This window comes from Malurus melanocephalus, unplaced genomic scaffold (assembly GCF_030028575.1).
Source record: "Malurus melanocephalus ecotype Western Australia unplaced genomic scaffold, MMel_1.1 scaffold_474, whole genome shotgun sequence".
Taxonomy (NCBI): Eukaryota; Metazoa; Chordata; class Aves; order Passeriformes; family Maluridae; genus Malurus; species Malurus melanocephalus.
Window position 1 is genome coordinate 128,200 of NW_026623706.1, and position 25,980 is coordinate 154,179.

Below are 25,980 nucleotides of genomic sequence, written 5' to 3' on the forward strand. Positions count from 1 at the left end.
CCGTGTCCCGGTGTTCCGTTATCCCGGTGTCCCGGTTCCGTTATCCCGGTGTCCCGTTATCCCGGTGTCCCGGTTCCGTTACCCCCTCACTCGGGGCGGTCTCTGCGGGCCCCGGGGCGGGTGCGGGGAGCCGGGACCGCCCCCTGGCCGCGCACGTGGGCCGAGCCGCGCTCGGATTGGCTGTCCACTGTCACGTGGCGGGTCAGCTGACCCGGGCGCGCAGCAGCGATTGGCGGAGCGGGGGGGCGGGGTGAGCGCGGCCCGGGAGCGGCGGTGCCGCCATGTCCCGCGGGCCGGGCCCGGCCGGGGCTCTGCGCTCCCCTCAGGGCCTGGACCTCGATGCCGAGCGGGAGAAGATCCGCCGGGAGATCGAGGAGTTGGAGCGCAGCCTGCAACCCGGCAGGGCCGACATCCAGCTGGACCTGTCCAACTCCAGCCTCAGCTCTGGTACGCGTTCGGGAGGGCTCGGGGTTCTCCCCAGGCAGCCGCCGGCACTTTGCACGTTCGCTTTTCACCCAAGAGCCAAACAAATACCGCCAGCGGTGAAATCGCGGGGCCTACGCGGGCCTCACAAACTGCGGTGTGGTCTGCACCATCCTCCAGCCCTCCTGCGCCTCCTAAAGTTCATTTTCCAAAGCAGGGAGGAAGCGGTAACAGTTGGAGCATCCCTGTCCGGAGAGGCTTCACCCACCTGTGTTTTGATCGTTTAACTCTGAATAATTTATATCAGACGTCTGTTTACCACACTAGTGCAAACCTGAGTGTCCCTGAGGGGCTGCTGGTCCAAAGTTTATGTTTTTCCTGGCTTGGAATGTTTACCTGGCTGCACACCTGGGCACTTCTCATGTGCGACACCACCATGTGGCTTTATTGTTCCTATAGCAATCCAGAGCTGCTCTTTTTTTTCCCTTCTCCAGAACAAAAAAAACAAAAACAAAAAACAATACTATTTTTACTTGACAGTGTTGTCAGTATCCAAACCCGCTTATGGTCATGTCTGAGGTGTGTGGCACTTTTTCCTGTGTGTTGTAATTGAAAATATTTGTATTTAAAGCTTTCTGTGTATCCCACTGCAATCAGCATTTTTGTGTTTGTTTGTCCAGCAGATGATGATGATGAAGATGACGATGATGARGATTCTCATGCTGAAATGGTAACTGTTTTCTCTTTAAGCATGTATTTCTATCTGTCTGTTGAAGGGAGCAGGAGGAAAGGAAACTTCATCCTGTTCTGGGTAAATCCAGGCAATGGCCTTGGTTCTGTGCTCGGGAAGGATCAAAAACAGCCCTGGAGTTTGGATATTCCTGCCCAGAACTTTGTTATTCAGTGTCAGAGATTCTTTCATGTGACAAGGGACAGGGACAGAGGCCCCTCTGTCCCTGCAAACACCACAGGCTGTGGTCACACAGGAAATGCTGAGTTACAAAACTGATCTTTACAGACCTGCTTTTAAAACAACTATTTCTCTCTTTTTTTTTCTCCTTAAATGCCTTGTTTACCTCAAGGAGGTGGAAAGAGAAGAAGACAGCAGTGATGATGACGATGATGATGTTGAAAACTTGCCACAGGATCCAGAAACCTGTCTGCAGATGAACCATGTGTACCAGGAAGTTATCAAGGAAAAGATTGAGGAAGTGGAGCTGCTCATTGCACAAAACAAAGAGCAGCAGGTGAGCAAAGCAGGAGTGAAATGTTCATTTCTGTGCTTTTCTGGGTTGCCATTTGCCATCTTTGCCTCCTCTCAAGCCCAGGACTCATGTGGTTTATTTGACTGAAATTTAAGTGCTTTCTTACAACCAAAAATGGATATTTTACATGTTATATTTCATCATGTTTTGGCAAATTAATATTTTATTAATATTTTTAATCATCCTCACTGTGCTAGCTCTGGAAGTTCCAAATCCTGCCTTTAACACAAGCACTGATTTTACAGTCTGGTGCTGCAGATTTGAACTCTGCCTGAGATTTTATGATGGCTCAAAAATGCTCTCTGAAATCAGGAATTTGAAGGAGACACTGATGCTCTTCATTTCATTCTTGTATTGCAGAAGGAAATCATGTGTGAGCTTGATGGTTCAAAAACAGCAAAGGCAGGAGATGGCAGAAACCTAGCAGCAAATGTATTTTTGGGTCACTTTATGAAGCCATACTTTAAGGATAAAATAACTGGAATTGTAAGTAAAGATAACCAGCTTCCAGCCTGATGTGTCTTCAGTGATAGATGTACATTGTAATGTGTTTAAACTGTTCTAATTTCAGTTGTCTAACTGAATGTCACTCCTCAGCCTGAAACCTTTTTCCTCTCACTTTTTACTCACCCTCTTTTGGAAATGTTTGTTCAGTCCTGTGAGTTCTGAGGAGTGGAATTCCAGTCACTAGGGGCTTGAACCTTTTTGGTTTTAACTTAACTTCATTTGTTTTCATCTCTGTGACCAATTCCATGCTGATGTTTAAAACACTTGAAAACTGATTGTGTGAAACTGAATTTTTTCAGTTTCTGAGCTTTTCTGGTTTTTTTTTTTTTATATTTTCTGAGGCAAGTATTAGTACTTTTTTATGTGTGTTTAAGGGATTATTAGCAAAAGGAGTTCCTAACAGTTCACACTGGAGTTCTAAGAAGAAAGAGTGATTTTGTTACTGTTACAATACACTGACTCTCCAGTGTATCTGACCCTTCTAATCCTCAACAGGGCCCTCCCTCCAATGAAGATGCCAAGGAAAAGGCAGCTCAGGGCATCAAATCCTTTGAACAACTGCATTCAGCAAAGTGTAAGTCCATGTGCTGTTCAGTGTTGTGGAAGAGCTGTAACAAGTKTATATATTCATATAAAAATGTATCCATAATGTGAGTCTGTGTGTCCCCATACAAAAAGGAGTGGAGTGCTCTAGATTTTTTTTCAGTGAATGATTAATGGTTCCTTTTTCATTTGCATTTGTTCTGCTTCATCAATTCCTGTGAGCAGTCCTAAACTGAGGTGGTGCAAGGGACACCTGCAGCTCCAGGTGGTCACAGGGTGACTTCTTTATTGGGGTCTCACTGAGCTAAAATTGAGCCAGAGGCTGTGCCTTGCCCAAGTCTGACATGACACTGATGATTTAGGCAGGGAACTCTTGCTGCAGAGCTGGAGGACACTTCCCAGGGGTGCTGGAAGCAGTGGGTCTCTCTTGSCAGGGGGTTTGCACTGATGTCTGGCTGCTCCTCTGTCTGGTTTAGGGAAAACTGGAGAGAAGACGCTGCTGCAGAAATCCGTGGTGAGCGACCGCCTGCAACGCCTGCTCCAGCCAAAGCTGCTCAAGTGAGTATTGCCTAAAAATCCTCTTTTCTCCAGCTGAGAATATTGTATGGGAATGGTGAAGGTAGATGTGGAGATTCCACCTTCCTGCAGCAAGTTCCTGTGTGAACTGTTTGTGGGATTTTATAGCCATCTATTTCTTCCCATTGAATAGGGCAATGAGTGTGCCATATGGGAAAACATGGGAGAGCAGTTTTGTGTGGAAACAAACTTGAAGGGAGGAATGATACTGATGGGGAAACTGCCTCTGCTGTACATCTTCTAATGCCACTAACCCCATTCTCATCTATCCTATTAAGTAATGCTAAAAATGTCTTTGAACAGGATGAGTTATTGGAATCAGAAACTGGAGAAAGTCAACACTGAAACAGAGAAACAGACCTTGGAAAAGCAAATCAAAGAYTTGGAGCAAGAAATAGAAGCAATTAAGTAAGAAGTCTTTTTAAGTTCTCAGTGAAAAATGAAATATCTCACAGTTTAGCTTCTGAAAGTTCCCTCTTTCCACTTCTAGATGTAAGGGAGATTTGTAGAAATATTTATTTGTACTGGCTTGTAAAAATTAAGTTTTGTTGAGGCTCTGCAGCTCCCTCATCTGCACAGTTCTTTACTCAGAATTGTGTTTTGGGCCTTGATATGCAMTGTAATAGTACTGGGGATGAGTCAGTACAGAGATGCTGCTTTAAATGATTCTTACTTTAGCAATAAAGGAGCAGAGCTCTGAAATTTTTCATGCTTTTGAGCTTTTACACATGAACAAATCTAGAGCAATGTATTTGGATATGGYATTAATTGTTTCTCCTGCTAATCCAAGTGTTCAGCTCTTGTGGAAGTCAGGAATGGGTGGGAGGAATGAGATGAAGGAGGATCAAGAGGTCAAAGTGTTTAATTAACCTTTTAACATGATCCTTTCTCTTTTGCTTTAGCCAACTCCCAGAAAGTGACTTAATAGGAAACAGATTTGATGAGCATGACTGGGACAAAATTTCAAACATCCATGTGAGTTGGGGGATCAGCTGTTCTACTGCTTCTGACACGTGTCCTTTCTCTTGAGAATTACCTGACCTGCTTTGCATACAGTATTTCCATCTTGGCATTTCTCCAAATTGACTCTTAAGTGATCTCAACTTGTTAGATTTGGTAATTAAATTCTGGAAAACTTGGCAATAAGACATACCTGAAATGCAAAATACTGGTTTTCCTGTTTGTCCAGGTGTCTTAATCCCAGCTATGAGGTTAAGCATATTTTTGTTGTTTCTTTTAGTTTGATGGACAACGTAACTCAGAAGAGCTAAGGAAGTTTTGGCAAAATTGGGAGCATCCAAGCATCAACAAAACAGAGTGGACTGAGGAGGAAATAGAGAAGCTGAAGAAGATAGCTGCTAAACACAACTATCTGGACTGGCAGACCATTGCCCAGGAGCTGGGGGTAAGGTCTGAGGTGCCAAGTTGGTTCATTCTGGCTTCATTGTGCCTTTTGTCATTTTAGGAAAAATGTTAATGTTAATTCGTTGTTAATTAATGCTCTCTGAGAAGTGTCCAAGAACAGTAYCAAAAAGATTTAGTACTTTAGCTTTTCCTTCTTGCTCTTTGTAGTCGTAAATAAAATAACCAGTTACCTGATTATCTCTGTTTTCCTTGTATTAAGACAAACAGGACACCWTTCCAGTGCTTGCAGAAGTACCAAATCTATAATAAAGATTTAAAAAGGAAAGAATGGACCAAGGGTGAAGATCAGATGCTTTTAGAGCTCGTTCAAGAGATGAGAGTGGGAAGCCACATCCCGTACAAAAAAAGTAAGTCACCCACAGGTGACAAACCTGCCATTCACCTGGAATGCTTCACTCTCCCATTCTCTTTTCCTTGGTGGAATGTGATCTCTGCCTTTGCAGTACCTATCTGGAAGTTTCATTATATCAACAAGAACTTAATATCTCTTGGAACCTTTATCCATCTTGGAAATCTGGCTGAAACTGGCTGAGCACCATTGTTTGAGAGATTAAAATGCTGTTTATGGCAATCATTGCTTGAAATTGTCATCCAAGTAAAGGAAGAAACAATAATTACAACAGAGTTAAATAAACCTTTTAATTTCTAGTTGCTTATTACATGGAAGGAAGAGATTCTGCTCAGCTGATTTACCGCTGGACCAAGAGTGTGGATCCCAGCTTGAAGAAAGGACCCTGGACACCAGAGGAAGATGCTGTAAGCTCCATTCCCTGGGCCTGGAATTGCAGGGTGGGAATGTTAAATTGCTGAGGTRTGGCATGGCTGTATCTCTGAGCTTTAGCAGTGGCACAGAGGAGTGAAAAGAGACCAAAGTGCCCATTTTACAGATCATGAGGTGTAAAAACTCCTAAACAGTTTTGTGCRGAGATTTGCACAGGAAACAAATACAACTGTCGTGTCTCAGGCCTGTTAGGATTGATCCTGGTGAGGATTTCAGCCTTYCTTTGTGTGATGCACACAGATGCTGAGAGCTGCAGTTAAGAAATACGGAGAGAAGGACTGGTACAAAATCCGTACGGAGGTGCCGGGCAGGAGCGATGCCCAGTGCCGGGACCGGTGAGTTCAGGGAGATACCAGCCCCTTAAAAAAGGGAAAGCTCTGATTAGGAATGCTGGTTTTGTTCAGCCTTGGGAGTGCAGTAATCATCTGATTTGTACAAGCAGGATTGAATGTTCCTGACTGTAATGTTTTCATTTCAAAGGTACTTAAAAGCGTTGCATTGGGATGTAAAGAAAGGCAAGTGGAGCTTGGAGGAAGAGGAGCAGCTGATTGATCTGGTTGAAAAGCATGGCCTGGGTAGGTGTTTCTGTGGCTCAATTTATAGAAGTTTAGAGCTGTCACTGAGGTTTTCTCCTCTTTCATTGTAAGCCCTGCAGGCTCTGCTTTGTACTGATTATTGCAGTTTTTTTTGTATTGCGTGTTGTGGGTATTAAGGGTTTGAGATCCATTCATGCAGAAACTCTCTCTTATCCCTGGAAATGTATAATATGTGTATAATGTTCTGCACTGAAAGGCATATTGCCCAGTTTGTGGCACAAATAAAAACATTTTGCATCCTCTGCATTCTTTTCAGGTCACTGGAGTAAAATTGCTTCCGAGCTGCCCCATCGGACTGGTTCCCAATGCCTGAGCAAGTGGAAACTCATGATTGGCTCTAAGGTATTGTGGAAATCCTGCTGTGTCACAGTCCCATCTCTTCAGTTAAGTTTCTCTAACCTAAAAGTAGAATCCTGTGAAATCAATAAAAAATTTGATAYTGATTTCACATGATCAAGATTTTTATTGTGGGTGTTCATGGTTTAATTTTTTCATGTGTAAAGCAGCCTTTGTTCTGAAGGGCTTGAGTTAATTTGGTATATATTTGTATATTATCCAGAATTCTTTACTGCCTTGAAGTGCCTGTAAGGATGGGATATGTGTAGGTTTTCTTGTCTGTACCTTATGAGCTTCCAGTTTTGCTCCCAGGCACTYGAGAAATTCTGGTTGCTTAAGATGATGTTGAAGATGGTCTTGCTTCCAAAACCTTGTTTCCTTTGGTAACGAAAACGTACTGATTTGAGAGAACTGCAGGCCGGGGATGAGCACTGACTAAAACTTCTCTCTGCTTGTTTTGACCAAGAAGAAAACATCTGGGGCAGCCAAACGGCGCTACGATGAGGAGAGCTCCAGCCCTTCAGAGAGCAGCAGCGAGGAYGTGGAGCTGGACTTGGCAGACAGCTCAGAGGAGGAGGAGGTGGCAAGCACCACAAGCCAGGAGGAGTGTGCAGTCCCCAGCATTGACTTGTGGGTTCCAACAGGGACAGACAGGCAGGAGGCAGCCAAAGGGAGATACCAAATCCAAACCCTCTCTGCTTCGAGGGCTGGTGCAGGAACCAGCTGCAGTGATATTCCAAGTGCAGCCTGTGATGGAAATGGAGCTGCTGATCAATCATCTGAGCTGAACACCCTGCTGAGGGGCATTGCACAGCCCCATTCCACAGACACGGTGGTGAAGGATCCAGCAGAAGTGATGGCTAAGGTGAGCTGGGATGGGAGATTGGAGCAGCAGTTAGAAGGSAAGTGCAGCTGCTGCAGTAAGGGGAGGAGGTGATGAGCAGGTAACATCTTGCTCTTCTTTCCCTTGTAATGTTAAGTCAAAAAAATGTGAAGATCATTACCCAGTAAATTCTGATTTTTGGGTTTTGGTAGATTCCTCACACAAAAGCTTTTATGAAATAGGCATTTGGTGTTGTGATAATGCACAAAGTCTAAAAGTAAAGGGCTGATTTAATTTAATAAGATACTTTTCAACAGCAGGAATATTGAGAATTCTTGTACTTTCTGTGCATATCCAGTCCTAGTAATTTTCTGTGGGTTACATTCCCTTTTGTCTTTTCTTGTGTGCTTCCATCTTTAGGCTTCCCAGTGTGGAAAACAAGTGTTGCGGGTTAGCCTGGAGGATGTGAGAACAATACTGAGGAATAACACGAGCTTCCAGAGGAGACTTGTGAGTGCCTCTTGTGTCTTGTCTGCTCTTGTGACATGAGAATTACCAGACTGTTTTTAGTAGGAAGTCTTTTTATATAATCATAGGTCTTGCACTGTAGTCCCAAAAGGAAAAGCTCACAGTTTTTTGCCCTAAYTGCCCCATTAATAGTTTATCCTGGGACTAATGGCAGAACCTTCCTAATGGGAACTCTTAATTGTGTATTTTTTCATGCACGGCAATTAAAGATGCTAAAACCTCCTGCCAGCCTTTTAGCCAAMCCCCCTGGAGTCGGTGGAGCTGTTGGCCAGGATGTCCAACAGGAGCTGCCGGGGAGAGCTCATTGCCAGGAGAGGGAGCGGTGGAGGAGGCTSAGCCTGGACAGAAAGCTGCTGATGGCAGTGACCCCTTGGGTGGGCAATGTGCTGCTGCCCATCACCCTGCAGGCTGGGAGGATGGCTTTTCACCACACAAAAGGTACTGGGGACCCATCCTACTTTTGTCCCTACTTTTTGTCATCTGAGTGAATTCCCAGCTGATTGTGCTGTTGGGTTTCTTTCTAGCTGGTGCTATTCGAGAGAAGGTTAAGTCAGTCAGTCTGACGAGCACTCCCCTGTTCACACTGCTCATTCAGGTAAATTTGGCTGTCTTAATAGCATTACCTACTTTCAAACAGTGGGAGTCTTTATTTTTCTGTATTTGAGGCTTAAATAAATGGTTTATCWTTGTTTCTTGAATAATCTAATTACTGGATTAATCTGCCCTCATGTCTTGTATATGATGTTTCTTWAATAAACCCTGCATCCAAAATCTAATCCTGCCAGGGCTTTTTTTGTAAGTGTAAAAATGTCCCCAGAATCTTGCAGATATGTGCAGATATCCCATCCATCTTGTTTGGTAACTGATCCCACCCAAACATTTTTGTCTTCCATCAAATGTTAATGAAGCTCTCACCTTGYAGCTCTTCCAGATTGATACCAAGGGCTGTATGAAGATCATTAAAGAGAGGAAGATGAGGCAGTTAGAGCTGCTTAAGGCTAATGCAAAGAGTCCTCAGCAGGTATTGTGTTTTTAAGCTTTTCCCACTGAAGTCTCGACTAAAATGAACTCTTTGATTGTGTTGCCACACAGTTCATATGTATGACAGCAGTTTGTTTTGGTTCAGAGGCAGAATAAAATGTTGGCTGTATGGCCATTTGTTGAGAATGGTGGCAGATGTGGGTTTGATTCATGTCTGTGCTATTTTAATCATCTTTAGATTTATCAGAAGTATAATTTAATACAATTTTTTTTACAGGCTTCCCAAAATACAGAGACTTCTTCAGGTACCTACCAGAACATTTATTTTTGTGATGTGCAAGAACTTTCACATAATTCATCACTGTTCCATTAATAAGTTTAACTGAAGGAGAGCTTTTGGGACAAACCTGCATTGTCATGCTCATTTTTGCTAGCTCTTGGATCTTTAAATTTGCTCCCTTTGGTAAGGACWGGAAAAAACACAGGAGGGCTGGGGGACCAGTGGCACTGGAGCAGTTCAGTGTGGTGTTAAGGTGTATTCCTGGCTCATCTCTGATTTCTGGGGGCACTTTCCACTTGTTCAGTTGTCAGGACATGGCGTGATTAAATCAGGACTGTAATGTTTTAGAATTCTCTCAAACAGAATTTTTGCCACATTCCTTCATGCTTAATAGCTGAGAAACAGCTTTTGGAAATACTGCTCATTCATTGTCATTTTATTTCCTCTCTTTCATAGGCAGCTCATCCCAAGCTTGTTCTCAGAGGAATTCCCAGCGGGGCATTCCAAGGAGTGCTGTCAGGAGAGCTGCTGCCTTGAGAGCACGGGGAGCTGCTGCCTCAGAGAGCTGTGCCCCAGCCCAGGGGCAAAGGCAAAAGCCTAAAACAGTCTCGGAATTACTGCGAGAGAAGCGTTTAAGGGAGGCCCAGGCCAAGAAGGCCGTGCARAGGACAGTGCTGGTTGCCCCACAGGTGCTGGTTTCAGGGCCTTTGATCATCCAGCAGTCACCACAGCAAATCATTCCCCCTGCACAAGCAGGGAGCAAGCCTGCAGCAGCTGCTGGCACTGACAGCCAAGTACAGGGKGCTCCAGTGGCACCAAGGACTTCTGCTGCAGGTTCTGCTCCTGCTCTCGTGCCTGAAAACCATTCCTCAGCAGTGCCAGAAACCAGGGAAAGCCCTGGTTGCTCTCAGGGCACAGATCTGCAGTCCAAGAAGGAAGTAAAAGAGCAGGCTTTGGAAAGCAGCCCTGAAGGAGGGGTTTTTCCAGGCATGAAKGCAGCTGCAGCAGAGAAGGCCCCAGAGCAGGGAGGGTGCAGTGGTCAGGTCGTTTCCAGTAGCTCATCTTCAGTAGTGTTGCCCAACCAGGCTTTTGTGCCACACCAGATCACAGTGGTGCCTCTTGGCCTGGATTCTGGCACCAAGAAATTGTCCCTTTCCACACCAGTCACCTGTGAGCTGAAGAGTAATGGGCCACAGCAGAGGCCAGTCAGCCTGCTGCCTGCTCTTGTCACTCCACAGGCTGGCTCTCCTGTCATTCCCAACAGCATCCTGCCCTTCACGTGGGTTGTAACCCCACAAGCTCTGCTCCCCAGTGCTGTGCAGGCTGTGGTGGGTGTTCCCCAGGCAATTCCAGCTGCTGCTGGGAGCAGTCAGTGTCAGACAGCTGTGACCTCCAGTGGCAATGTCTCCACTTTGGGAGGGACTSCAGTGCCAGCTGGAGCAAATCCACCTCACCCCAGCAGTGCAGAGACAAAAGGGCCAAGTTCCCAGGTGGCAGGAGTTCCTTTGGGAAAGGATGACCAGTCCACARCTCCTTTACCTGTGAGCTCAGCGAGTCCTGGATGCACCACATCCACCATTTCTGCTGCACCCCCTGCATGTTCAGAGGGCTCCTCCACGGCTTCGGACTCCTCTGCAGCTCCAGCTGCCAGCCCAGCCCTGTGTGCYGTGGTGCTGCCCCAAACACAGCTCCCTGCCAGCCCCCAGGGCTCTGATTGCCAGCCTGTGCCCAGCCTCACCAGCTCAGGAAAGAGCAGCGACTCCATCACAACAAACGGATCATCCTCCAATCCYGACAGCATCAGGAAAGGGGTTGTGCCCCAGCCAGGAGCTGCAGCTCCTCACAGCAATGCCCCAGGGAGCTCGGATTGCTCTGGTGCCCAGGCACTGAAGAACMGACCCATTGCCTCCAAACCACCGAGTGCTGATGTCCCCCCCCAGCCAAGCACTTCCAGTGCAGAGAAGAATCTCCTTGACTTCAGCCTGATCTCCCTGGAAGACGAGGGGCTGGTGAAGGAGTGGCTGAGTGGCAAACGAGGGGTCCAGGTGCCATCCCTGCAAACCAGGCTGCCTTATTTGCCACCTTTTCTCTGCAACATAAAAACCCTCTCGAAGCTCCTTGTGCAGAAAGCAGCTCTGGAAGAGCGAGCAGCCTCTCTCCTGCCCTCTGAGACCAGCGGGGATGGGGGCACTGGGGATGTTTTCCATGCTATTGGAGAACTGGTGCAGCAGAAACTGGGTGATAACCCTGCTTACCTCCTGCTGAAAGCCAGATTCCTGGCAGCCTTCACYCTCCCAGCTGTCCTGGCAACTCTGCCTCCTCCCAAAGTGACAACAACTCTGTCAGCCAGCAGGAAGCAACATGAGGAGAGTGATGACGAGGAGTGGCAGAGTGAGAAAGAAGTGTCTGAGGAAGAGAGTTGTGGGAATGAATTAACACGAGTACGGGAGGATTGGAGAGTTGGGGATGAGCCTGGAAACAAAGATGCTGATTTACTAAATCAGGTAAAACAGAGGTGCCAGGGGCCCAGATAAATACTGCAGTGAAATCCAGGGGGAAACCCCCACTGTTCTTAAGTATTGCAGAAGTTTGGTCCTTTTAAATGACTGTAGTTTTATAGCTGATAAAAGGAAAAGCTCTGCAGCTCAGCTGGGAGGGTGAAAGCCCATGGTTTATGTAGCACCCTAAACCTTCCATGACAGTTCCCAGGAATGGATATCAAAGCTCCCTTCCCCTTTYTGTTTCTAATCTGCTGCACCGACTCTTGCATTTTTGAAATCAAGCCTTTGTTCTCACTCTGAAAACTCTGATGTTTTGTGCTTTCTGTGACATTGGTAAAAGAATGTTGTCTCATGCCTCATTTCAAAGGTAAATGTAAGATTGTTTTGGAAATCTGACTGAGCCCCTAAAATTAAAAGATGGCTGAAGGGAGTACTGGCAATTCTCATGGTGCTGATCATCTCTCTGCTTCTGTTGCAGGGCATGAGGGCTGAAGAGAGCACTGCTCAGTCTGCCTTGGACTCCTGCACTGATGTGGCTGATGCCAGAGCTCCTGAAATCAGGAGAAGTGCCCGCTTCAGGAAGAGGAGGAGGAGGATATGAGCAGGAAATGTGTTAGTAGCTGCTCAGYGGTTTGTACTTCTTGCTGAGAAGCTGAACCACATTTGTCTGTGGTTCAGCTCAGACAATGAATCATGACCYCGGGAAAGGACTGAAATGATCTCTGCTCTTGTTCCCTGAGGACACAGAGTTCTACAGTCACCATCAATCACAGCCTAAGGCTGATAATATTTTGGGGAGAGGGAAAGTTRATGTCTCTATAATGAAATTTTATATAAAACTCATGAAATTCAAACATTTGGCATCCTTTTAGTTCATGCCTTGCCTACTTASTATGCACCTAGTTGGTAGCACTCTACAGGCTTGACAGTGGAGCTTTTCTTTAATACTTGATYTTTGAACATCTTTGTCAGGTTTGGTGTTTATTTCCCTATTTGACTTCATTTCTCTACAGTTCCAACAGGCCAGTCTCTGTAGGGTACAAATGGGTGGTATCTTAATATCTATTGAGGTTTTTGGTGCCCTGGATGGAATAAACATGAACAGTATTTGATTCACATGGTTGTCAGATGAGAGTGGTGGGTTTGTTTTTTTCTTTCCCTTGAAAATTCATTTTAGAAACACCAAAAGGGCAACTTCCTTGTAAAAATGTTGTGACTGATAGGAGCTGTTTGTGTTTTGTTACAGAGGTCACAGGAATGAGTTCTGCCTTCCTGMGTGGCAGGAGGAGATAATCTTTGCACTGTTCACTTTTATCACTTCCAATGTGCTGACTGGATGGACCTKGGGAAGAGGAAAACGCTGGATTGATTTTCCCATCCCTCAACAAAATCTGCATCTATAAACAAGGTGCTAAATGAAGGAAACTGGCTGGAGGGAAATTTCTGAGTTCTCTTTCAAGCTCACATCTTCCCTAGGTGCTAGGGGGAATATTGCTGGAAATGTGGGGAAACAAGCAATGGTGGTTATTTATTTCCTTCCTGTGCTAGCCCTTATTTATGTGAATGTTTATCCATGTTCAGAATATGTTTTTAATTGGGTAGGATTTAGTGCTGTGACAGTGGCTTTGCTTGGTAACTGACTGAATACTGTGGAATAAGCAGCAGAATAATTTTGTACCAAAATGAGTCTTAAGTATTTGTTGAAATACAGATGTTTTATTTTTCTCACTTAAAAATTACTGATGTATTCTGTGTGGGTTTTTTTTCATGGTAAATAGTGCTTTTAATAATGTGTGTATGAATGTGATTGCTAATGAGAAAAACGAAGTTTGCAGGCTGCATGAAAACCAGGGAGAATGTGGGGAATGAATATTCATGTGCCTAAAASTGCAGGATTGAATTAGGATTCTTTCTTGATTCTTCCACAGCCTGCCCTGTACAGACATCACAAATCACTTTTAAAAAAACTTGTTTCTTCATTTATAACCCAGCAATTTCTGTCTCGCAGAGAGGTGCAAGGTTAGCTGAGGCAAAGCTGATAAAGTCTAGAGGGAAAGTGCTGTGAAAGCTTSGTTCCACTGCACTGACTAAACTTCCCCTGAGTGCAGTGGGGAGTTGTGAGTTCCAGCTTTTCCTGGAGGGCTCTGCAGAGCTGGGGGCAGGGGGTCACTGGGTGCCAGTGTCACTATGAATTGGTGTCAGGACATTGTGGAGCAATAGGAATGATTGTGGAATGGCTTTCCTCTTGCAGTGTACTCTCTTTTCCATAAGTCAGAGTAGATTTCATTTTCCCAGGAAATTCAGCTGTGGCAGGAGCTGCTGCCCAGTTGTGGTGCTGTGCAGAGGCTGTTACAGTGAGGCACTGGTGGGAAAGGTGAGCTGTGCTCTAAATGACTGTTGGCCTTTGCAAGTGCTGCTCAGAAGATGCTCTTGTTATTTGAGGAAAAACTGTATGAGCAGCAGCAGTCTTTGTCCTTTTTCAGGATTAAATTGATTTGTCACTAGAACAAAACCTCCTTAGGCTAAATTGGTCAATTAACAGACACTCTAATTACCTTCAGCAYAGGCACAGCTAACACAGGTACTGCATCTTTTTTTAGTGTAAAGCTAATTTAATGACAAGAACCACAGGCTGAAAGAATCTCTGAACATCTCTGCCCTACTCCTAATGATAAATAGAAAAATTCTCCATAAACTTAGAAAGCAGAACAAAGAGTGGAGTGGGAAGCTAATGGGAACATGTGTCATGCTGCCATGGCATCGGAGCCTGTGTGTTCTCCAGGCTTTTTAAAACACACCCTGAGCGAGTTCTGGGTTCAGCTGCAGCTCCAGGGCTGTGGAAGGTGGGGAGGCAGGCTCAGATCTCCTGGTGATGCTCAGCATCATCACAATGCTCTTGCTGGGCTGCTCCTTTCATTTTTGCCAGGGCCACAGCCTGTCATTTGGGAGCCATGGTTATGTCCCCTGCTTTGCAAGACTCGACTCCCTTTCCCTCAAAATACTGAGTTGTAATTATGCTGGAAGCTTGAGGACATCCAAAATTAGAGACATCAATATAGAAATCATCCTTTTCAAGCTGAACTCTAAACCAAGAGCGAGTTCTTGCTGCCACCTGTTTTCCTGGATAAAGATAATAGCTGGAAAGCCTTTGAAGAGCCTCTTTTTTTCTAATTTTTTCCCCTGAAATCAGCTGCAMACATCTAGGCCTGTGACTTGCATTCTTTTTTGTCTTTCTGACCACCAGGAAACTTTCTGGACCCCAGCAGGTACTTCAGTGAGTCAAATTAGAAAACAAAACCAGAATTAATCTAAAATCGCTGCCTAGGTGTTGCTGCTGACTCACGATGCCATTACCATCTGTCTCCTCCCCATCACCCATTCTGGCTTCCCCTTTTTTTATTTATCTGTCTCTCTCTTTTCCTTCCCTTTCCCATCTCAGGGTATAGCTGAGTAATTTCCCCTTTTCTGAAACCAGTTTTGTTCCTGGAATCATCTTTTCTCTRGTCAGAATACAGAGGGAGGCTGCACCCAAGACAAGTTTTCTCAGAGCCAGGACACAGGAGCAGAGTCCAGGAGGCTTTTGTGACTGCACAGGTTGGTCCATGTGATACAGAATGGCTGATATGAAAAGGGAAAAAAGTTTATTTTGCAGGTCTGAGGTGAAGTGTGTCTTGTGGGTGAAAGATTTGGTGTCTGTGTGGTCAGACAGAACTCAGGCATCTCAAATGCTGGGAGGTGGAGAAGGAAGAGTGAATTGCTCATAAAGCAGAGRCATCAGCTAATGAGGACATTTCTGCATTCTCAGTCTGTGACCATCCTTGGTTTCCCCACCCCTGCCACACTGCTCCAGGAGGCTCAGGGTCTGCTTGTTTGTTTCCTGGTGGTTTCTTTCCAGACAGGACCACWCTACTCACTGATTCCCCTCACTGCTGACATGTTGGAAGAGGATAATGATGAGATCTGTTGGAATAACCTGGAGAACTTCCGTGTGAAGCTGATCTCTGTGATTGACCCTTCCCGGATCACCCCGTACCTGCGCCAGTGCAAAGTGCTCAGCCCTGACGATGAGGAGCAGGTTCTCAATGACCCCAGCCTGGTCATGCGCAAGCGGAAGGCAGGTGGGAGCTCTGAAAATATTTCTGTGYAGTTTCTGGGCCATTGGTTTGGGATTGTCTGGGGAGTTAGACATTGGAAGGATTCCTGGAGATGTTTAAGGAAAGCCTGGACGTGGCACTTGATGCCATGGTGTGGTTGACAAGGTAGTGTTTGGTCATAGGATGGACTCAGTGATCCTAGAGGTCTTTTCCAACCTTATTGATTCTGTGATTGGATCCCAGGAGTTTTTGTATGTGGAGAAAGTGAAGTCATTTTTTGTTGTGTTACAAATAGGTCAAGAGAAGTAACTGAATAGAATATCCTGTTGCTGTGATTTCAGGTGTTCTCCTGGACATTCTTCAGCGAACGGGACACAAGGGCTTTGAGGCGTTTATGGAGAGTCTCGAGCTTTATTATCCACAGCTGTACAGGAAAATAACTGGCAAAGAACCCAGCAGGGTTTTCTCTATGATTATAGGTAATGTTTGTGTTCTCAACAGCAGCTCTCCCTTTGGTGCTGCTGTGCAGAGTCAGGAGCACTCCCTGTGTGCTTTGGAAGGGAAGGACAACTCTGCTACACTGGGGAGGGGCAGGAAGAAGCAGGAGGATGAATTCTTCCTTCTGCCTGTTGTGTCAGTGACACTGTGTGCAGGAAAACACAGAGCAGMGAGGAACAGTGGGAATAACTTGATCACACATCTTTAGGGCTGGCTGTAGTGATGTGGAGGGGAAGCTGAGCTCTGTGTGTAGCAGCCAGGGCAGCAGTGAGTGACCCCTGCCCTCCAAACAGACACGGCTGGGGAGTCTGGCCTGAGCCACGTGCTGATGAACGAGATCATGAAGCTGCAGAGCGCGGTGCAGGAGGAGCGGCGCAAGGCGCAGGAGCTGACGGTGTGGCTGCACTCCAAGGAGGACACCATCAGGGAGATGTGGGTCAGGGACAGCCTGCTCCGCAAGCACCAGGAGCGCGCCCAGAGGATGAAGGAGGAGAGGGACAGCCTGAGCAAGGAGCTGCGCAAGTGCAAGGACGAGAACTACAGCCTGGCCCTGAGCTACGCCAAGCAGAGCGAGGAGAAGAGTGCAGCCCTCATGAAGAACAGGGACCTGCTGCTACAGGTCAGTCATGGTTTCTCCAGCTTYCCCCTTCTTACCTGACTTCTGGAAGGCTGGGCTGAGCACCTGGCTTGTCTTTGCCCTGGGTGGGCTGGACCAGTGCAGCATGAAGCACTGAGCATCCTCTCTAGCACATGTCTTCGCTCTCCCTAGCCCTGTAGGCCCATGGTTTACAAGTTGTGCTGTGAATAATGACCAGTCTTACCCTCAAGGCTGCTCTCACAAAGGCAGCACATGTATCTTTTAGCACATGTATCTTTTAGCACATACATCTTTTAGCACAAAGGCAGGACTCTGGTCCCCCGAGCACAATACTTCCTGAGGAAAACAGAGCTGGGGAGAAACTTGCCTTGTGTTTGTCTGGGAAACAGGGTGACGACTGCTTTTGCAGGCCAGAGCTTTCTCCTTGCTGCTGCTGAGCTCTGAACCTTCTCGTAGATCGATCAGCTGAAGCACAGCCTCATGAAGGCTGAGGATGACTGCAAGCTGGAGAGGAAGCACACGATGAAGCTGAAACATGCCATAGAGCAGCGCCCCAGCCACGAGGTGGTGTGGGAGATCCAGCAGGAGAAGGAGCTGCTCTTGGCCAAGAACCAGGAGCTGGAAAACACTCTCCAGGTTGGTGGAGTGGTTGAGTATGGACTGGAGGGATTATTTGTAGCAAGGCAGCTACAGGAAAGATTGGAGCTCAGCTGTGGCCTTGTACCAAGTCAAATAGAGCAGTGTGGGGACAGGACTGATATGGAGCTGGATGATAGCCATGTCTCACTTCTTCCTTTGTCCTGCAGGTTGCCAGGGAGCAGAATTTGGAGAAGAGCCTCTCCAAGGAGACTCTGGAGAATGACTGCAGCCAGATCCTGGAGGAACGGCGGGAGCTGGTGAACACCATTTACAGCCTGCGCAAGGAGCTGCGCCGAGCCAAGGTGCTCCAAGACAAAGTAGGTGCAGGTTCCTGCTGAGATCCATGCATAAGACAGGCAGGTGAAGCACCTGCCTGTGGAGCAGAGCAGCTGCTCAGCAGCAATCCCTGCTGCTCTCTGTGTGTGCCAGGTGACAGCTCAGACACCCTCACAGAGCCCTGGCTGGAGCAATCTGTGTCACAGAGCAGTAGTAGGGACAGTCTGGCTCAGGCTCTGCCCACAAGCAGGTGCTTTTGACCTTGTCTCAGCAGTTTGAAGAGGAAAAAGAGATGCTGGAGCTACAGTGCACATCTCTGAGGAAGGACTCCCAGATGTACAAAAAACGGATTGAAGCTGTTCTGCAGCAGATGGAGGAAGTGGCTTCGGAAAGAGATCAGGTGATAAAACATTCCTCCTTTTTTATCACTGCTTTGCTGCTTGTGGGCAGCAAAGTGACCCTCCCTGTGCTGCTGTGTGAGCACCACGTGTTGTCCCTTTGCACAGGCTCTGCTGACCCGGGAGCAGTTCCACATGCARTATTCCAAGAACCTGGTGGAGAGGGACGCTTATCGCAAGCAGATCCGGGAGCTGGGGGAGAGRTGTGACGAGATGCAACTGCAGCTCTTCCAGAAGGAGAGCCAGCTCCTGGCCACCGAGGCCAAGCTGAAAAGGCTGCAACTGGAGCTGCCCACACCGGTATGATGGTCATTGTGTGCTGGGATTGGGGAGCTGAGGATGGGCTCAGTGTGTGGCTGTTGCCAGGACTTTGCACCTGAGCAGKTCCAGCTCAGCAGGCAGTGAGCGCCTGCCTGAGTGACCATCAGAGTTCATTAAATCCATTGCCATGCAAATACTGAGTAGAAAATGRAARARGGRATGGTTTCTATGACCTCACCCTGGWCCCAGSCATGGAAAAACTGGACAGATGCAAGCTAAGGCCACCTGTGTTTGTGTTTGGAGCATTTCCAAAGGTGATGAGTTCCTCAACACCAAAGAGTGACTCTATTTAGACACTGGGTATGAGCTRTTTGGATGAAATGGGGAACTAAATTTTCTAGAACTAAATTAGATAATCAGGGGCTTTTCATTAATATGGCATCTTGTGTTCTTCCTTCAAGTGGTCAGAGAAGACTATAGTGGCCAAGAAGTCCATATTTCTGTGTTTTCTGGAGCTCTCAGTCTCCTGTATGTTTCCTTGCTGTCATTTCCTTGCTCATGAGGAATGATTAATCTATATTGGTTTTGTTTCAGACCTCTGACCTGGATGACACCTCCTCCAGAGATTCCCAGGAAGTGAGTAGAGTGCCTGGTTTACCTCTCAGTTTCCTCTGGGATGGTTTCATGTTCTTCATCTCTGCTCAGTTCCCCAAATATCAGCAATTTCTTGTGTCTCAGGCTCATTTCAGTGACATCAAAAAGTACAGAGGCAGCGAAATAGTGACAGAATCTCACTGTGTCCTGATGTTCTAAGTGTAGGACATGGTTATGGCATTAGTCAGCAAGATTTGTTGAGTCTAAGCAAATCAAGGGGATTAAATTATTTTGAGTTGCTTTTGATTGTCTCTCTTGTGTGAGAACAGGCAAAAATAAATCTTACCCTGGGGCCATCTATAATGAAGAGTTTCTCTTAGTTCATAACTTCAGTGTGGGAGTGATTGTCACATTGTCTGGAGGCCAAAAGTATAAATGAGGCCAAAGGAATTTGGATCTATTCATGGAGGATAAATCCATGAGTAAATCTGTAACTCCTGGCTCAGTCTGCTCTTTTCTGGCAGCCACTGGGAGAGATTGGTTCGAGCATGTCCTGGGTTTTATGTTCCTTTATTTTTTTATGTTCCTTTATTTGTCCCTACAGCCTTAGGGGCAGTTCTGATGTTCTTGCTCTGTTTCTGTCCCACAGCTTACTCTTCACATCCAGGATGAAGACACACAGACAGCTAAAAGTAAGAGGAAAACACTGTGTAKAGTTCTGGAGAGGATGGTCCATTCTGTTTTGCTCTCCTGGAAAATCTAAATGATTTTTTTATTCATCGAGATGGGAGCTTTTTCACAAAAACTGAATGACACTGCTCCTACCATTCTACCTTGCTTGCTTCAAAAATATGTATCATGACACCTGGTCACTACAGGAGAAGTTTCACCAAAATATGGTTTGCTGTGAAGTGCCATGATATGCACAATTTAGGGAGTGGGGACAAATTATGGTTAAAATAAAATTTAACACGGTTCTCATGGTGGCCTCTGACATGAATATAATTTTTAATGCACTGAGCAGAGATGCTGCTTAGCAAAGGTTTGTTTTGCCCCTGCTTAAGTAGAAATTGGAAAACTCTGTCTCTTTCTGACTGTAGTGAGGAATTGCATCATCCTGGGCAAAATTCAGGGCTCAACTGAAATGAGAAGTGACTTGTGATTGATCACAGGACCCAGTTCTGAGTGCTTTGGGCTTGGTTTCMGTTCTGCTGTGGACTCAGTGCAGTTACACCACGGCTGTTCTGTTGGAAGAACTGCTGGAGGGAGAAGTTACTTTGCAATGGCAACTCTGACTAAAGTTGTGATTTTTTTTTTTCCATCTTTCAGAAGATTGCCTGCAAAGACCAAACCAGGAGCTCAGCCCTCAAGTGACCAATCTGCACCCAAAATCACCAAGTGTAAGAATCTTTGTGGGCTCTGTTTTACTTTGACTGGGGATTGTGATCTTTAATGTTCTCATTAATGATRAATTTACCAGCTTGGAGAAACGTATCAGCAGCTCCTGGTTTTTTTTTTCCTGCTTCTCCTGGAAGCACTTAGTGCAGAACCCACCTTCCAAAAAGGGTGAACTCTGAGCAGCAGAAACATTTACAGTGGACATTTCTCCAACTGTACATAAAAACTTCTAATTACGTCCTGCTCTTCATCTCTGCATGGGGATGTTTTCCAATTTAATTGTCTGCAGAATTACTGTTGGTGCAGAAAAGAGAATCCCAAATTTACAGATGTGAGGGAATAAAAGTAGTAAAACTYTGTGAAAAGGAAGTATTACCATCCTGCACACACAGTAAAGAACCCGCTGTACTTGACTCTGCAGATACAGGAAGCAATTTAGTGTCAACTCTGATCTRATGAGGAATAAATTAATATTTGGGTTTTTTTTTTTTCTTCCATTTCAAGGATTGTGGCTTGGCCAACGAGGAACTGGCAGAAAAGGAGAGGAGGAGGATGAAGGACTGCTTTGAGCGTTACCGAAGGTCTGGGCTGCAGTAAGMAGGGCTAACCTGGAAATATCTGTGATTTGTATTTCCACTTTCCTGTCCCCAAGCTTGATTCATGGAGGGCACAAAATGAGCCACAACAGGGACTGATTAGTGATTCATACTAACAGTATGAAATGCTGCTTGTTTGCAGAAAACACTTTCTAAAAATGACACATCTGGTCTTGTTTTCAGAAAAAGAGCAATGAGAAGAGCACCCAAGGACCGACACCATGAGGCAGATTGGGAGAACACCTCGGGCAGTGACAACACCGACACCGAGGGCTCCTGAGACAGGGACAACACCGACACCGAGGGCTCCTGAGACAGGGACAACATCGACACCGAGGGCTCCTGAGACAGGGACAACACCAAAGGAACCACCCTCACCAATCTCTGAGGGAAACACCAGCCTGTAGACGGTGGCTGTGCCTCTCAATTTCACTCTCAGTGGACTGTTTAGATTTTAAAACCAACAAGCACTTATGAAAAGTTCTATAGTGACACTATTTAGCTCTGAGGTCCTCTCAGTCAATAAACAGGTTTAAATATCTGCGTGTGAGGCAGGGCCGCGCTGAGTAACGAACGGTTAATGAAAGGCGGGGCCCGGGCGGTGCCCGACACCAACATGGCCGCTGCCAGTGCCCAACATGGCGGCGACCGCCTCAGGGCCCGCCCCGTGCGCATGCGCTGTGCGATGCTGAGGGCGCTGCTGAGGGAGCCGCTGCCATGGCGGCCCCAGYGCCCCCCGTTCGGCCTGAGGGGTTCGGTCTGCACCGCTCCGGGGCCTCTCTGGGGTGCTGCCCGCCCGCTCTGGAGCCCGGCCCGCCCGCCCTGCACCGTTCCAGGGCCGCTGTGGAGCCCGGCCCGCCCGCTCTGCACCGCTCCGGGGCCGCTCTGGAGTGCTATCCGCCCGCCCCGCAGCGTTCCAGGGCCGCTCTGGAGCGCTGCCCGCCCGCTGTGCACCGCTCCGGGGCCTCTCTGGAGTGCTATCCGCCCGCTCTGCACCGCCCCGGGGCCACCGCCGGCCACACATTATCGCCTGGTGTACACCTGCAAGGTGAGCGTGGGGTCGGGGGACTCTGAGGGCACCGGCGCTGGCTGCAGAGAAACCCCTGACTGGGGCAGCGGGGGTCCAGGTGTAGCGGTTTTCTCAGTTTTAAACTTGCTGGAACTAATTCGGAGTGGAAGAGTCCTCTGGAGGTTTCTAGTCCAACCTCTGTGTTGGAGGAGGATGTTCGGGTTCTTGTGAGTATTTCTGAGGGTGGAGATCCCACAACCTCTGTGGGTACCCCTCTTTAGGGAGCCACTGAAAACAGCAAAACCCCTCTCAGCCTTTGTGTATCGGGCTAAATTCCCAGCATCGTAACACGATGGACCCGCCTTGGGATAGTTAGGGAGGGAAGAAGTTTTCAATCGCAGAAATAAAGTCTTTTTGTCCTCAAAATTCCAGGAGCTGCAGTTACCCTGCTCATAACATCCATTTTATTTTTCAGGTGTGTCAGACCCGCTCAGCCAAATCCATCTCTAAGATTGCCTACCACCGAGGGGTGGTGATCGTGACATGTCCCGGCTGCGGGAACCACCATGTCATCGCCGATAACCTGGGCTGGTTCTCCGACCTGCAGGGAAAGAGGTGAGTGTGCCAGGGWATCTTCCTCACACTCTGCTCCTGGGTGCATTTTCCTGAGCTGATTGRTACCTTATTTCTCTGATTCTTTTAAAATGTGGCTCAAAGAGAAAACAAAAGTTGCGTCCAGTTCAAATGTAAACTTAGTTTTCAGTCACTGTAAATTGACTGTCACTGTTTAGGATCCAAATAAATTAGTGTGGTGCTGCAGCAGAAGCTGTGGGATACACAGGTATTCTTAGTGGTGCCAGCAGGTGATCTCAGGCTTTATCAAATCACTGCTGGGTTTTCTTGGATAAGTGTTTCAAGCATGTAGGTTGACTTGCTGTGGAATTACACTGATTTCTAACTTCCCCTGTTACCTTTAAAAGCTTCTCTTTAGCTGTAATTGCTAAATTATTGATCCTAGTGGATGAAAACAGTCCCAGAAGGTTTGGGTGGTTTTCTGTGGTGAATTTGGGTGGTTTTTATGGTGATGCTCCTGTCATTCACTGCTCAGTGTCAGTCTTGAGGGCAGAGTGATCTTGTGCATGACTGTGTTGGGCCTTTGCTGTGGTGTCACTGTTGGTTCTAAATCACTGTCCAGGAATATYGAGGAGATCCTGGCAGCCAAGGGGGAGAAGGTGAGACGTGTGGCTGGTGAGGAAGCCCTGGAACTGCTGCTGGAAAGCTCGGCAGAGCCTGGGCCCCAAGGTCAGCTGGCAGAAGGGGATGGTGGGGAAAAACCCCCAGAGCCTGGCAGCAAGGGACACAGCTGACACAAGGGACTGTGGCCTGTGTGACACACCTGACACAAGGGACTGTGGCCTGTGGGACACACCTCGCACATGGGATTTGGGTCATTCTGCTTGTGGCAATAGACTGTTCCCCTTCATTCCCTGATTTCAACTGTTTGTGTTTAAAATAAATTCAGGTTGAGTTTTCTCTGTTACGTGTCTTTGCCTTGTGTATTTTGCCTTTGATCCTGCTGATGTCTTTAGAGATGGTGTAGGTGTATTTGGTGCCCCAGCAGTGTCCAGTGCCTGGCTTTGTTCCCTGCTGAGAAGGCAGACAGAAATTCTTTGTCCATGTGTGATTGACCTAGCTAAGTGCAGGTAAAGCTGGAGGTTTTAGGGATGCCCAGGTGTATCAACTGAGGAGAGGGGGTAATTGATACCACTTGAGGAGATAGGGCCCAAAATTCTAAAGCCAGAATAACCCTTTRAGGAGGTCAGATCACCAGCTCTGCTGGAGTCAAATGCTGCTTTTATCTGTTCTTTGACATCTTCCAGAGTTTTGTTTCTGTGCCCCTCATGTCAGGGCTGAAAGTTTTGTATTTTGATCCCACTCGAGCTCCAGTATGGGGGTTTTACAACTCTTTGGTGAAGGGCAGTGTGGGCGTGAAGGAAAAATTAATAGTTGTGGAGCATGGTGGAGAGAAGTAGAGCACCTAGAAAGTTGTCTTGGCAGACATTGAGRGACTTATTAGTGCTGCTGCAGTGTTTTAAGATTAGTTAGAAATTTCAGAAGTAAYAAATGACAGATGTAGGTGTTTGTAGGTGTTTGCCAGCTCGCAGCTCTCAGGTAGTGGTGAATCAGGCACTGAGGTGATTATGTTGCAGTTTATTAGGGCTTGGTTTCTTATGGTTTTGAACGTGCAATCAAACTAATTCAGTTKGTAGGAGTCCTCTGGAGCATTCCAGTCCAATCCCCTGTCAGTCCAGAGTGATGCAACAGGGGCAGGAACTTCATCAGCCAGCTCATGTGTGCTCAGATCCTGGTGAAATACAGCTCTGCTTGAAACAGCTGCTGGAGTGACTCAGGATTGAGAAACACAATCTTGCATCTCAGAGCACTGCTGTGTGCTCCCCCTGAGCTGGGCTGCTGGCACCTGTTAGCTCTGCTGGAAAAGTGATTATTTTGTCACCTTTAATCTGAAAATCWGCATTCTGCTTCCATGGTGCTGATGCCTTTGATGGGGTAGAACAGAGCAGCTGTTGYAGGATCTGTGTTGCCTTGGAAACAACTAATTTACAACCTGGCTTTTTTGTACTATTTTACTTACCTTTTTTTACCTGTACTGGGTCTCAGCTACGGAAGGTGGTGCTAATTTTTGCTGCGTTATAGTAAAAAATGTAGCATAATCTATGTTGGCTGTTCCCAGATTTTAGTGTTTCATTGTCTCAGTGCCCTCTAGCACCATGTGCTCTTTGGAGACAGCACAGACAGATCCCTGTGCCCTGGGGCTGCCTCTGCAGCTCTGAGCATAGAGGGTGGCAGTTTTTGCTGCTGCTTTGAAGGTTCAGGCTGAGATCATGGGAGGGAATTTGCATATAATAAAAAAAAGATGTGCTGCTAAGAGATTGCAGGTAAAAAAAAATGTGCTCCCTTTTGAAGCTGTTTTTTCTGAAAAATGTTTTGTGTCATGGGGCAGTGGGGGTTTTCTCTGGAAAGGGGACACAGGTGAGCACATGGGCAAGGGAGTGAAGAGAAGCAGCCTTTCTGCTGGATGACATCCCTGGGTTGTGAGTGTCTTGTGTACAGCGGGGTCGGACAGGGCAGCACCTCGTGTTTCTGCTGAATTTTTAGGGTTCTCCATGAAGAGATGTGCCCTGCACTGGGGCCAGCCCTGCTCCCAGKAACTCAGCAGCAKCAGCAGKTTGCAGGCCGGCAATCCCGYGGCTCTCCGGTGGATGTCAGCATCRGAGAGCTCTTCYCGATGTGGGACYGAGCCTGGCAGCGTGGGAGGGGAGGGCTCAGCACGGCAGCCACCACTGCACGCTGTGGACTCAATGGGAGCCTGGCCTTAACACAGGAGCTCAGAATGAGCCTGTGCTGCCTTCCACAGCTGCTCAGGATGGAGAGACAGGAGGTGAGACCCCCATAACTCCTTCACAGGGACCATCTGCTCCTGGGAATGTAAGTCTCTGCACACCTGAGGGCACAGTTCTGTCCCCAGGCCACACACAGAGCTTTCTAGCACACAGCTGCTCTGTCCAGGCACCCAAAGGTGTGAGAACACCTGATGAGAACAAGCTGGTGGCTCTTTATTAATTTTTTGATCAGGTCAGGCAGTGGCCAGCACAAATTAGCCAGGCATGGGAAGCCCAGCTGGGACTTGGCTTTATCCTCACAGAGCTCAGGATCCAAACTGCGGCTCCCAGGCTGCCTTCTAGCCCAGTCCACGAGCCTGCTCCTGCCTGCAGTGCTGGAATGAGCTGGTGCTGCTGCTTTGTGAGTGTCTTCTCTGAGGGCTGGTGCCAGGGCTGTGCCCAGCACTCCCTGCCCTTGTTCCCTGGCTCTGGGGGAATGACCCAGCTTTGGTCCAGGTGCCAGGGCGGCACCGAAACAGGGAAGAGCTGAGCAGGGCCTGAAAGGAACAGCTCAGCCTCTCCTTGGCCTTTTCCAGTGGCCTTTTCTCAGCCATGCAGGGCTGCTCTGTCTGCCCTGTTGTCCTGGAGACTTC

General features: G+C 47.2%; 3 protein-coding genes across 10 annotated transcripts; all 3 read left to right on the plus strand.

Moving 5' to 3' along the window:
• The first annotated feature begins 255 nt into the window (after nt 1–255).
• SNAPC4 (small nuclear RNA activating complex polypeptide 4) lies at nt 256–12,876 on the plus strand. 4 transcript variants are annotated; one of them, XM_057380836.1, is made up of 23 exons: nt 256–447; nt 1,104–1,153; nt 1,506–1,670; nt 2,049–2,174; nt 2,691–2,769; nt 3,215–3,296; nt 3,618–3,722; nt 4,217–4,289; nt 4,555–4,719; nt 4,939–5,086; nt 5,389–5,495; nt 5,761–5,855; nt 6,001–6,095; nt 6,373–6,458; nt 6,919–7,317; nt 7,696–7,785; nt 8,013–8,241; nt 8,328–8,398; nt 8,726–8,824; nt 9,062–9,089; nt 9,521–11,568; nt 12,044–12,177; nt 12,812–12,876. In XM_057380836.1, exons 1-22 carry the CDS (start codon nt 282–284, stop codon nt 12,164–12,166), a joined length of 4,629 nt encoding a protein of 1,542 aa, XP_057236819.1. In that variant the 5' UTR covers nt 256–281; the 3' UTR covers nt 12,167–12,177; nt 12,812–12,876. The 4 variants fall into 4 exon arrangements, with proteins under 4 accessions (XP_057236819.1, XP_057236821.1, XP_057236820.1 ...); XM_057380838.1 differs by having other exon boundaries at nt 6,922–7,317; XM_057380837.1 differs by having other exon boundaries at nt 1,107–1,153.
• A 32-nt stretch (nt 12,877–12,908) lies between these two features.
• On the plus strand, nt 12,909–21,423 carry CARD9 (caspase recruitment domain family member 9). 5 transcript variants are annotated; one of them, XM_057380843.1, is made up of 14 exons: nt 12,911–12,973; nt 15,005–15,159; nt 15,461–15,683; nt 16,001–16,138; nt 16,451–16,776; nt 17,212–17,391; nt 17,562–17,711; nt 17,945–18,070; nt 18,177–18,368; nt 18,924–18,965; nt 19,573–19,615; nt 20,253–20,323; nt 20,826–20,914; nt 21,101–21,423. In XM_057380843.1, the coding sequence occupies exons 3-14, from the start codon at nt 15,500–15,502 to the stop codon at nt 21,195–21,197; spliced, it is 1,638 nt and encodes a 545-aa protein (XP_057236826.1). In that variant the 5' UTR covers nt 12,911–12,973; nt 15,005–15,159; nt 15,461–15,499; the 3' UTR covers nt 21,198–21,423. The 5 variants fall into 5 exon arrangements, with proteins under 5 accessions (XP_057236825.1, XP_057236826.1, XP_057236827.1 ...); XM_057380844.1 differs by having other exon boundaries at nt 17,942–18,070; nt 20,826–20,902; nt 21,101–21,422; XM_057380845.1 differs by having other exon boundaries at nt 20,826–20,902; nt 21,101–21,422.
• A 74-nt stretch (nt 21,424–21,497) lies between these two features.
• DNLZ (DNL-type zinc finger) lies at nt 21,498–23,329 on the plus strand. The gene is made up of 4 exons (XM_057380846.1): nt 21,498–21,702; nt 21,838–21,965; nt 22,402–22,541; nt 23,122–23,329. The coding sequence occupies exons 1-4, from the start codon at nt 21,498–21,500 to the stop codon at nt 23,291–23,293; spliced, it is 645 nt and encodes a 214-aa protein (XP_057236829.1). The 3' UTR covers nt 23,294–23,329.
• Nucleotides 23,330–25,980: the final 2,651 nt, after the last annotated feature.